Source organism: Rhodamnia argentea, chromosome 4 (genome assembly GCF_020921035.1).
Source record: "Rhodamnia argentea isolate NSW1041297 chromosome 4, ASM2092103v1, whole genome shotgun sequence".
NCBI classification, from domain to species: domain Eukaryota; kingdom Viridiplantae; phylum Streptophyta; class Magnoliopsida; order Myrtales; family Myrtaceae; genus Rhodamnia; species Rhodamnia argentea.
This window is the reverse complement of record NC_063153.1, coordinates 4050698-4063229: the sequence shown is the minus strand read 5'-3', so window position 1 is coordinate 4063229 and position 12532 is coordinate 4050698. Positions and strand designations below refer to the sequence as shown.

Sequence of the window (12532 nt, the reverse complement as noted above, 5' to 3'; positions counted from 1 at the left end):
GTTGCCATGCAAGTCCTCGCTCCTCCCTCGAGCAATACTAGCTGCGCAGGGATTAGAACTTGAGATCAAGGCCCTGACTCCTCTCCACAACCACAATGAAGTTTCTTTCCATTAGCTTTCTCATCTTGGCTTTGGCAACTGCCGCTACTGTTGCTTATGATCCGCAAATCCTCTTCATGACATATGCGTGGTCACCAATGACCCGAACTCAGGAGGTCGGTTGGTCCTCAATTTGCGAACGAAAAGTTCTACAAGGACCCGAAACAAGCCACAACTGACCAATAGGTCAGTCTCTTTCTTGTTAGTCAAATCATCCTATTTAGGAGGGATTTGGAACGTACAGTGGAGTATGTCTGATTGGGAAGATCTAGGTTTATGGCATAGGAAATCTCAATTATTGAAATTTGTCTATTCATCTTGCTGCTCTTTGGCTTCATTGGGTTATATCTCCTCCTTGGGATATACCCAGTGATTTCTCATTGAGGTTGAAGTGTCTCGTTTTATTTTACAGGTCTTTCATAAGATTGTTTCATAGATCGACAAACTATTCAGCGACTCTTTACGGAGGTACGTGAGGCACAATCCAATGATCAGAACTGTTAGATTTTTTAAAGTACTTCTTTAGGGGCTGAGCGCCAGTGGACCACGGCAAACTTGAAGCTTCCTTGAGTGAAAACGAGTAAGCAAAGCTCTCAATTATTATCAGTCGTAACCATGTTGGCCAGGTACAACTAGATATCGAGTTGTGCCCATGAATCCCATTCCACAAAATATGATTCCATCTACAATTCCATTCAACAAAATATGAGATAATCCTCTTAACAAAGCCTACCGTGTGATAAGATATGTTTCAGTCCAACACGTGGAGGAGCATTGCAAGCAATATATGCTCTGAATTTCCCCTGTATTTTTCTCCAAACAACAGAGTGGGTAAAATTTTCTAATTCAACGAGGAACATCAGAAACCACAGACAATTCCTTTCATGAAGGCAAAGACCAAATGTCACTTTTTGTAATTAATGCAGTAAGTCGTTGCAAAGTAATCACAGCAAATTACTTACTAGATATCTTACGAACTAGAACTCACTACTCTGGATCTTCTACTTCTACTTTGCTACGACAAAGCGGACACGAGTCAGTCCTCTCGAACCACTTGACAATGCATTTGCTGTGAAAGAGATGCGAACACGGTATCTCCATCACTTTGTCTACCCCATTCAGTTCCTCTAAACAAATACAGCAGCATCCGCCGCCGTCCCAGACACAGCAACTGTTCCTCTCGAGCTTTTCAATGGCGCTTCTGGAGACGCCCTGGGTGACTTGATCTTGATTGGGGTCTGACTCGTATCCTCCAGTGGAGACTTCCACAATGTTTTCCATTCTGAAACAGAGCTTGAAGAAGAAGAAAGAAAGAAAGAAAGAAAGAACAGAGGAAGAGGGGCAGTTTGAGCTGAGCGAATGATATAGCCGTTGGTTCGTGGTCTTACAAAATCAAGCGATGGTTTCCTGTTTTGTGCGCACCCTCTCTTTCGCGGTGAATTTTAAGTGGTTGGATAGAGATTTTTCGATTTCATGCGAGATTTCGACTGATTATTTTCTTCATACAGTTCTTTTCCTCTATAGACTAATTATTTCTCTAAGGCTTTTCCGGAATAATATAATACCTACAAGTAAATTAATTTCAGTACTAGACGTTCGACCTTTGATGAGGAAAAATGAGAATATTTTATTACTAAAAATTGGGACTAAACTAAATTGCAATATTGTAGGCTTATTACACTCCGTTTGTTTAGCGAAAAATGAATGATTTGGAAAACATTATGCTATAAAATGATCTCCTTGTATAGTTTAAAATAATTAGTCAATGGAAAAATACTTTCATTATTGCCGATAGTCTATGTCCCAAAATATTTACGTAGGCAATGAAAATATCTTTCCGTTTATTAATTTTTGTAAGAGATATAAGCGATCGTTTTTAGAAAAAAAAATAATGTTTTCCAGATCATTTTTATTTAATCGTGAGCCTCCGTGACAAGTGGAGCCTCACGATTAAAACTAGTTTTGCAATTATAGTTGTCATGTCATGTCAAATCTAGGTCGAATTCGAATACCACATGTTTGTTAACCTCATCTCACTTCGAAACCACACAATTCACGAAACAATGTTACATGACACGACACGTTTAACACATTTTCAACTGCAAAGCCTTGCCATAAAATCCAAACTTACCGTGTCTACACTAGACGTTTGTAAGTGTAACAAAATGATTGAAATAATCAAATATGACATAGTTATTATTCTTGTATAAACGGCCAGATCCATTTACGGTGCGGATATTATTGATCTTTACCCGAACACGCTTAATTACATGTCGTGTGGCCTAATTAGTGTCAAAAATTGCTAGCTCTGATTGAAATTGACGGTAGGATCACAAGTTTCCTAAATTCAAATTGAGATTTGGAAATTGGATATCGAAATTGTAACCAGAAAGTTTTAAGAAATTGAATTCAGAACACTCTATATGGAAAGCATGACTAAATTGGGATTTAACTATAAGATTGATTCCCTAGACCAACCTTGTTGTCCAATGGCCAAATAAGGGAATTTCCTCAGCCAGGTCGACTCGCCCAGAATCATATCCACTGTACAGGTTGCAATGGAAGGATTCAAAGCCTCAAATCATTCAACCGATTTTAACAAGTTTGTTAGGATGACAATGCACTCACATTAAAGTGCCGATTCACGTGCTTTGTTACCTCTCGATATCTTGATAAAAAGGAAAGATTGGAGCCTGGAAAATCGCCTTCGTATCGCAACGGAAAACTTGCTTTTATGGCAACAAAATTAGTAGTTACGTGCTTCTATGTAGTTCAGCCTCGAGATGGATAAGGTGTTTCCCTGAACTTTGATCCATTGTGTAAAAAAAAAAAAACGAGCAGCCGTGATTTCCACCATTATCCTGGAAGAAAAAGTTGCTGTATGATATGTAATTGTCTTTAAGTTACTGAGTTCAATTTTGATAAATTACAGTTGATGACATTAGCCTTTCTTTATCACAATGTGTGTGTATGGACAAAGACAAAACCCGTCTTCTTGATCTCTTTCTTGAAGCAATCAGCGTTATAACCTCAAAAAGACCATCAATGGATATAGTGGGGGAATGCAGAGACACGAATGCGTTGCTTCTTATGCCCTGATTTTCGACAATTTCCCAAAGAGCTAGAAAGCTAAAGTTAGCTTGGAAGATTTAAACCTCTATCCAGCAATTGTACAGAAAAAAAACTCAAAGACAATTCATGGAGATGGATATGAGTCTGATCAAAACCGTGGCGTAATTCCTGCTAACTGTGCAGAGGAAAATGTCTAGATTACATGCCAAGAAGGGCCAGCAGACAGAACAGAACAGAACCTTTTGGCATTCGTTAACATGTGCGCAGTCGAGAGAAATAAAAACACAGTAGCCTATCAATCAGTAATCGGTCAAATAGGGTCGTTAATTGTCTATTTTTTTTTTTCTCATTCTTCAACTGAATGACCCATATATATATAAATCAGTCATTACATATTTTTACAAGAAACTCAAAAATTCTCCATGGGTGATCTTATCTCCGTTATGTTGATGACTTATTTTAACTAAGCACGTTACCCTACATGCATGAATGTGAATTGAGTCTATCGGTATCTGGGTAGACATAATTTGAGTTGTAAGTAGTTTTCTTACTCATCGAGTAAGTCCTTCACTGATGCAAATTCTTGCAGACTGATGCCTTTGTTTGGTGGAAGATCAAAGTATGTTTGCTCATCCCCTTTACATTGATGCAAGATGTTCTCATTATCGGCGAATATATTTAGGCACAAATTATTATTGATGATAATATTATTCTAAGCGATGCAAATCTTTGATTCTTCGCGAAACAAAAATTCATCAGTTTCATCATGCAAACCAAAAGTATAGTAATAACATAAAGAGAGGAGTAATGTTTCACTAAAATAGCTGTCATATAACCATACTTTATCTCATGAATCAAAGTACGCAAATATCATCGTACGGCTTCATCAAGGGGTGTTTATTTTTTGAAGGCGGTAATGGCTAACGCAAGCTGGCGGCGTCGCCGAGAAACAATTGCACTCGGTTCTGATGCAAAGTCCACAGCCTTCAGCGCAAATGGTGGCACAATCCGAGTCCGTCTTGCATTCACCAATCACGGCCATTGAAGATGGAAAACTTGTGTACATCAAAACAAAGACGAGCATGAGCCCGAGAGCTATCTTGGATGAACTCTTCTCCATCTGGTTCGATCGGCTCTATTGCTGATGTAGTATTCACTCCGAATGAATCTTGTATGTAGGATGGTGCATTTTTATAGGCATCATTGAGGGAGAAAGTAATTACGTCTTATCTTGTTATATTTAGTCATTTATGGAAATCGAATCTGAATTAGAACCTTTTGTCATTTAGGTTTTTTTAATGAGGAAATAAATGTGAATTTTCTGGATTCTTTTAAAATGTATAAGTGGTATTGGAAAATATGGTACCCGCATGTTTGGCAAAAACTTTATCGTAATTCATTTGCCGCATTTTTACGAATCAATTCTCGATTTGCCAGATTTTTTTAATTTCAATTAGCAAGTGATTATTTGTGATCTCCTCTTCTTCCGAATTATTATGGCGATATCTGCCGGAGCTTTGAAATATCTAATTAAAATTCTTCACATTCTTTTGATAACTTAAAATCTTGATTTTCTTTTACTCAAAAGAAAATCTTGAAATTGAGTTGCCACGACCAAATCTTTATTTCTTTTACCCAAAATGAAGATTTTCTTCGGAGTTCTTTACAAGTGTTTGATATGTGCTCTTTCAATATACTAAAATTGGTGTTTATCAACCGAATATTACGCTATCACTTTTGGAAGATTCGGAATCGTATATTTAGATATCAATCAAAAATAGAAAACTTTCCTACTTTCAAAGATACGATTTGAAATCAATCAAAACTGATAACACATTCTTTGATATCCAAAGATACGATTCTGAATCTTTCAAAACCGACAACGCAATATTCGGTTGATAATGTTGCTACTTGGCGATAGTGATGGGTACGTCGAACCTAGACGCGCACCACAAGCCGTTGCATTTTATATGGAAGTTCTCGACTTATCACTATATCCAATGATTGGTTGCCGAAATTTTGTGGTAGTAGATCTATTCTTGGAGGATTATTTGTATGATTAGATAGCCAACTATGTTGTAACTTAGCTTGATCATGAGGAAGTTTTATGTGATGTATTCAACACAAATGAAGACTTTGGACAGAGTTCTTCTAAGTCCCAAAATTTAAAATACCCATGTTGAAAATGTTTTAGATGTCTAGACATCACATAATCATCCATATATTCTCTTAAAAGTAACTTAGTATTTTATTTTATACGATCATTTTTTGTTTCAAGATAAGGATGTAAGTACGATTCGAAGTGGGTAGATATCCTCATTTGGCTTCATCGAGGAGCGTTTTACGCTTCGAAGGCGGTCAAGACTAACGTAACTCGGTCGAGAAACAATTGCATCCGTGCATAATGAATAGTTCAATGCCTTCGGCGAACTTGGTGGTACAATCCTTGTCCGTGTCGCAGTCATGAAACCGGGCCATTGAAGAGGGTAGATTTGCCCACAGCAAAACGAAGATGAGCATGAGCATGAGAGCTAGCTTGGATGAACTCCTCTCCATCAGGTTCGATGGGCTCTATTGCAGATGTAATGTTGTAACCGAATGCATCTTCTGTGTATGATGGTGCATTTTATAGGCAGCATTATGGGAGAATGTAATACATTTTAGTATTTTATATTTAGTGATTGAGGAAATCAAATTTGAGTTAGCACTTGATGAGAAAATGGATGTGAATTTGTGGATTTTATTTAATGTGTTAGGGATCCTAGCAAAAAATGTACATACATATGGATTTTCGCTTGACCTAAAAAAAAAAAATACAAAACCAAAAGCTTCGAAGCAGCAGCAACATGCGTGTCACACCCTGAATCCTACATGAGGGGACTGCTGTGCATGTGTTACACCCCAAATCCTACATAAACACGTGTAATGATAGAGCCATCATTTTTTTTTCCATCTAAAGGATGCAGCCTCAAAGTCAAACTAACATACCAGATCTTCTATAATCCAACAAAGCGTAAGAATACATCTACAACGCATATCCAAAATTCAACTACCAAAAGTTTTCCGCTATCAGTGCTCTCGTCCTACTAAGGGACTTGAAAATGATATGGAGAGACTAATATGAGCAAAACCAAGTGAGTAATACATCTCTTTTAACTAGATCGAATATCCACTATGCACATTATATAACAATATCAAAACTCACTAATCTCAATCCAGTAGGTAATACACATACAATATCGAATGATTTGTATCAATTTAACCTAATTATACACATATAATAAATAATCATTTAATCAACAAATTTCGTAACAAACATGAATCTCAATCAAATCAAACGACAATGGTCGATTTGATCGGCCAATTTAATGTTCAACATCTGGCTATGGTCATGCTTAATGCCCGTGATAGAGGGGGCCAACTTTACAATGTGCATACTGATCTTTCAATTGAAAAATAAATTAATCTATAACGGTGAAAAAAAATTAAAATTAAAATAAAAGAAAACAGATCTTTCAATTGATAGTGGTCACAAAGAGTGAGCATAATAATCATTCTATTTCTCTGTTTTCTAGTTTTGTGAACTCGTTGATAACGTAATTTTATTTTTTTTTATCTCTAAAAAAAAAATTAGGTTTTCTTTTGTACACTAAATAAATTTTTAGGTTTTTTTAATCAAAATAAATTTTTAGGTTAAAAATAAGTTTTAAATAGAAATAAGAATTTTTTTTTTACTTTTCTATTCCCGGAGGACAACAAAAATAAAATCTCTCCCGTTCGCGCCCCGAGCGCGCTCTCCATTCGGCCCCCGCGGGCTGGGAATTCGCAGCATCCAGCGAAGATGACCATCTTCGGGAAGCCAATTTGGCGGCGGTGCCGCCGATTTCTGCGGCGGTGGTTGTTTCATGCCCTCTCTCGATCCATTACGCGGTTCGCCGGTCCCTCTTCCGCCTCCCCCGCCAGAGTAAGTAGTACCGCACGCTCTTTTCCCCTTATCGCGCTTCTTCTGAACGCTTGAACTTTGTCAACAGATTGTCTGGTTCGAGTGGCCGTGTCCTGATTTAGCGAGAGATTGAAGCGGGATTAGGCGTTTGGGAAAAATGAACTGTCTGTCCATCTCTTTCTGATTCAATACCTCGAGGTTGTGCTATCACACTCGCGAGTTGCTTACATCTGAGTCGTGGTGCGGATGGAACGGAGAGTTAGGGTTTTGAAGAACCGTAAGTGGTTAATTGCAAGTGGAATTCTAATGCCATGGGCAAACGTTCATCTTTTGCTGTTTGGAACTAAGAATTTGCCTTTGCGGAACAGCACAGAGAGGTCTATTGTAACATGGAGGATTGGTAAATGATTGATATGGCCGGGGTTCATTTACCTCAGTACTTCACTTGTCACGCCCCGAACCCATCGAGCTCGTGAACATCCCATCTAGTTGTTTCTATTTTAGATTGGCTTAAAGGATCCTTCGGCCCACAATTTCAAAAACCCATAAAACAGGCGGATGCGGGTAAAAATCTCCATACATCAATTCAAATGAATGACTTAGGACAAAAGTGGTATGCATCATACATCCGTATATTACAATTCAATTGATAGAGCGGTCAAATACCAATGGTTCAATCTTAATCCATAAAATCCAACATAATCCATAAGGCCACAAAATATCTTATATTCTGTCACGACCCGAACCCTACGAGCTGTCGACATCCCACCCGGCCACGACGGTGTACGGTTCTCTAGGATCCAAAGGCCAACAAAATAAAATCTCGCGGAAGCAACAAAATCTCCGTACAGAAAACTAATAACACTACGATAACTTGGGATGGTAAAAACACACATATGTACATATATACATAGTTGTTACAAACTGTCAAACCTAGGGCTTTAGGGGCCATTGTACAAGCCCGTGACCACCTATAACAAAAAGGCACGTGGTCGAAGCCCGCAACACAACCAGAATACAACACGCTAAAAAAATTATGAGGCCAATTACCCTAATCCTCGTCCTCGCTATCCAGTACAAACCCGTATCGGGCTGCCAGCTCGGCCTCATCCAACTCTGGAGACTGCTCGGCATCCAAAGGCTCCACGACTTCGCCATCTTCTTCCGCAGGTATCGTAGTTACGGGGTCGGGTGCCAAAACTTCAGGTGCAGCCTCGGGATTCACCACCTCTCCATCTGGTGGTATAGCATTCATAGGATCGTACTCCCCGACTCCATTAAAGGGAACATCGAAACCGCTCAATGGTCCCACGGTTAGGTCCTCGTGGCAATATTTTTATGCCACGTATGTCCGAGGCTTCCAGTATAGCTCTCCGGTGTCTACCCAAACTGTAGTACCGTACCTATAATAAACTTGGTCCTCCCCGATAGGATACTCTGTCACCTGCGTATCCATGTCTTGAGGAATACCGAACTTCGGGGGCGGAACACTCATGGCTGAGGCGGAGGGTCCGAAAAACAACGAACCCAAGACGGGGTGAGATAAAATCTCGGTAGAAAAATTTCTAACCCTAGATCGGGTCGCTACGCCTCCCGGACACAACCTAGGCGAACAACAATTTCCAGCAACTCTTTCCTTTTTACCAAAAAAATTTCACAATTAATTCCAATAAATTCCATTCTTTCTCCGAAAATTCTCACACCTTCTCAAATATTCTACGTTACTCCCGCTTCGGCGTTCCACGCCTCGGTCCGACAATAAAATATTCTACGTGCTCCAGGGCCCATATTTAACACATCGAGCCGTAATATAAATATCCACATTACTCCGAAAATTTCCACGTTACTCCGAAAATATTCCACGCTATTCTAGAATATTCCACGTTACTCCAGAATATTCCACGTTACTCCACGGTTACCAAATAAGTTCATAACATTGAGTCTCGGACCTTTACGGAACACGGTCCTATATATATATATATATATATATATATATCGGGGTCTCGAACACAAAGGAATACGACCCACAAATCTCGGTCTCGGACACATAGGAACACGACCGGATCAAGTCTCGGACAATTAATCGAACACGACTTTCATACTTTCTCGATCTCGGACAATCGGACAAATACGGCTCACTTTGGCCTCGGACAACTTGATTGAATACGACCCTCCCATTTTCTCTGTCTTAGATAATCGGACGAATACGGCTCACTTTGGCCTTAGACGACTTGATTGAATACGACCCTCATATTTTCTCAGAATAGTTCGGGACCGCGTGATTCACTCACGTTAGAGAATTAATAAATCGGGACCACCCGATTAAGTTACACTAATCCAAAGATTAATCCCGACTACCCAATCAATCTATGCTACTATAGAATCCAATCCACGCCATGCGTCCATATTATACTAACGTCGCAATATATAAATAACGTGCAATTAAATTTATACTAACGTGGGAATTATTAGGGCCGAACAACAATAATTTTCTAACGTATAATTAATTTACGACCATAGTACTAAATTATAGCAATGCCATATTTAATTAACACCATGGCATAACAACATTTGTCACATAAAAGTAACCCTAGTTAAAATATAAACTAACCATGGTTCAAAATTCACTAGAGTCAAAACTAACCTAACCATGATTAAATAATAGCATAAAGTAACTAGAGTTAGTAAAGTAACCATGGTCCAACTTTGACCAACCAATTATCCTCTTGAGTTTACTATTCATTTCAAGAACAAGCTTTCTCTCTCCTCCTTCAAGCAATTTTCGGCCACCTCCATTCAAGCTCAATCCCAACAATTTCATCATCAAAATTTCACAATATCATGGTCTCTTAGCAACCTAACCACCTAATTTAGGTTTAGAAATAATCCTACCTCAAAAACTTGCAAAAACCTCCGTTGAACGGTTGCGAAAAGCTCGAATCAAGTGGCGATTCCAGCGGTCCTAGCACGGCCGGCGACTCAACGACGATCTAGCAACTTCAAGCGATCCAAAGCGATGCCGGTGAAAGCTTGAAGAATTTTCGGCAATGGAGGGTGAGAGAGGGAGAATTCGGCCAAGTGAGGGAGTATGAGGTAGAGAGAGAAAGTGAGCTAGAGAGAGAGTGGGCTCTTGAAAAATGAAGAAGAAGAGGGCCAAAATAATAAAAAATATAGGTTAAGATAATTATTTGGGTCCACAAAGTCAAGAGGGATAAAAAAAAATAATTTCCTCCCCACCAAGACTAGTCAATCTCGGCCAAAGGGAAAAATGACCAAAATACCCTTCGTTCCAAGTGAAAAATTGGGTATTTTTCGAGGGCAAATGGGTCTTTTCCCATTCCCAATCCAAATCTACTTTTCCTGAACCTTTTTGGGGCGAACCACGAAGGAATAGCACACGGGATGAGGAAATGTCCAAAATTTTATTTATTGAGATCCCCGAACGTCCGACATCAAATTTTGAAGCTCGATTCGCGATCGGTCTCGATCAATAGAATTTTCAGCGTATCTCAAACTAACGGGCGGCTTTTAGGAGTTACGCGTATCGACCCGTGATTAAAATCACGTTTAAGAATTACTCGAGCCATGACGACCTTGGTTGTCATTCAATTGCGAGGGTCAATCACTAGTCCCAATGGACACGATCGTTAGAAAATAATTCGGGGACGTTCGGAACCCATACGAGGTCAAACAGAATCACCCGTAATCCTAACGTAGGGTATTATCCAAATCGTTCCTTAATTATTCTAGGATCGGCCTATATTGGTCCAAAATATTCCCTCGACAATTTTCATGGCCAACAAGTCGGTCCATGACCAAGTTCTTAGGTCCACGTACTTGATTTTCATAACTAGCTATTCCCATTTGATTAGTCCGCTCAAGATGGACCATTCCCGAGTGAGATTAAACTGAAATACATCAATAAAACTTTTCATTTATTCAAGGCTTCAAAACGAGCCGGATTACAGGATGTCACAATTCTTCCCCTCTTACAAAAATTTTGTCCTCGAAATTTACAACAAAACTTATCTATTCAAACAAGTGGGGGTGCGGTTGCCTCATCGTTTCTTTATTTTCCCAGGTTGCCCCTTCCGTTCAATGGTGTTCCCATACGACCTTCACCGGTGGAATTATCTTGTTCCTCAGAACTTGTTCCTTTTTGTCTTCTATTCGCACCGGCCTTTCCACATAGGATACTCTTTCATCAACTTCCACGACTTCATGATCCAGTATATGAGTTGGGTCCGGCTCGTACTTCCTTAACATAGACACATGGAAAATATTATGGACTTGGGACAAGTTTGGCGGCAAGGCAAGTCGATAAGCTAACGTTCTAATCCGTTCCAAGATTTCAAATGGACCTACGTACCTCGGACTTAATTTTCCTTTATTCCCAAACCGAGATAAGCCTCGCATTAGCGACACCTTAAGGAAGACATGATCTCCCACCTAGAATTCCAACGGTCTACGTTGTCTATCCATATAACTCTTCTGACGACTCTGGGCGGTCTTTAGCCATTCTCCGATCACTTTCACCGCCTCAACGGATTGCTGAACTAGCTCTGGTCCCGTTATGCTTCTCTCGCCAACTTCATCCCAACATACTGGAGTTACGCAAGCTCTGCCGTACAACGCTTCAAATGGTGTCATTCCAATACTCTGCTGGAAGTTATTGTTGTAGGCAAACTCCACTAAATGTAGCTGTTCTTCCCAGCCTCCTTTAAAATCTATCATGCATGCCCTCAACATATCCTCAAGAGTCTGAATTGTTCTCTCTAATTGTCCGTCTGTCCGAGGATGATAGGCGGTGCTAAACCGCACTTGGGTTCCCATGGCATTCTGAAGACTTTTCCGGAAAGTCGCGGTAAACTTAGGATCTCTATTTGACGTAATTGTTACTGGCACTCCATGCGATCGAACTATTTGGCACATAAACAACTCAGCATACTTTTCCATTGCGAAATCCTTTCGCACTGCCAGAAAATGTGCGGACTTAGTCAATCTGTCCACAACTACCCAAATTGAATCATGCCCTCTCGGGCTCCTCGGTAGTCCCATGACGAAATCCATGGTAACATGTTCCCATTTCCACTCGGGAATCTCTAACGGTCGAAGTAGCCCTCCAGGCTTACAATGTTGTGCCTTTACTTGTTGGCACGTCGGACACTTAGCCACGTATTTGGCCACGTCCACTTTCATTCCATTCCACCAGTAATGTTGGCGTAGATTCTGATACATTTTAGTACTGCATGGATGCAGACTATAACTACTTCGATGAGCTTCTGACAAAATCTTTTCCTTGAGCTCCTCATCGTTAGGGACACACAGACGTCCACAGAATTTTAAGATTCCGTCTTCGGCCACTTGAAACTCGGGTTTCCTCTTGGTGGCATCCATCTCCAAAATTTTCTGAATGTC

General features: G+C 39.8%; 1 protein-coding gene across 1 annotated transcript; it reads right to left on the bottom strand.

The window, feature by feature from the left end:
* Positions 1-1086: 1086 nt before the first annotated feature.
* On the bottom strand, positions 1087-8369 carry LOC125314651 (E3 ubiquitin-protein ligase RNF181-like). The gene is made up of 2 exons (XM_048277500.1): positions 8197-8369; positions 1087-1381 (listed from the first exon to the last, which is right to left on the bottom strand). The coding sequence occupies exons 1-2, from the start codon at positions 8367-8369 to the stop codon at positions 1087-1089; spliced, it is 468 nt and encodes a 155-aa protein (XP_048133457.1).
* Positions 8370-12532: the final 4163 nt, after the last annotated feature.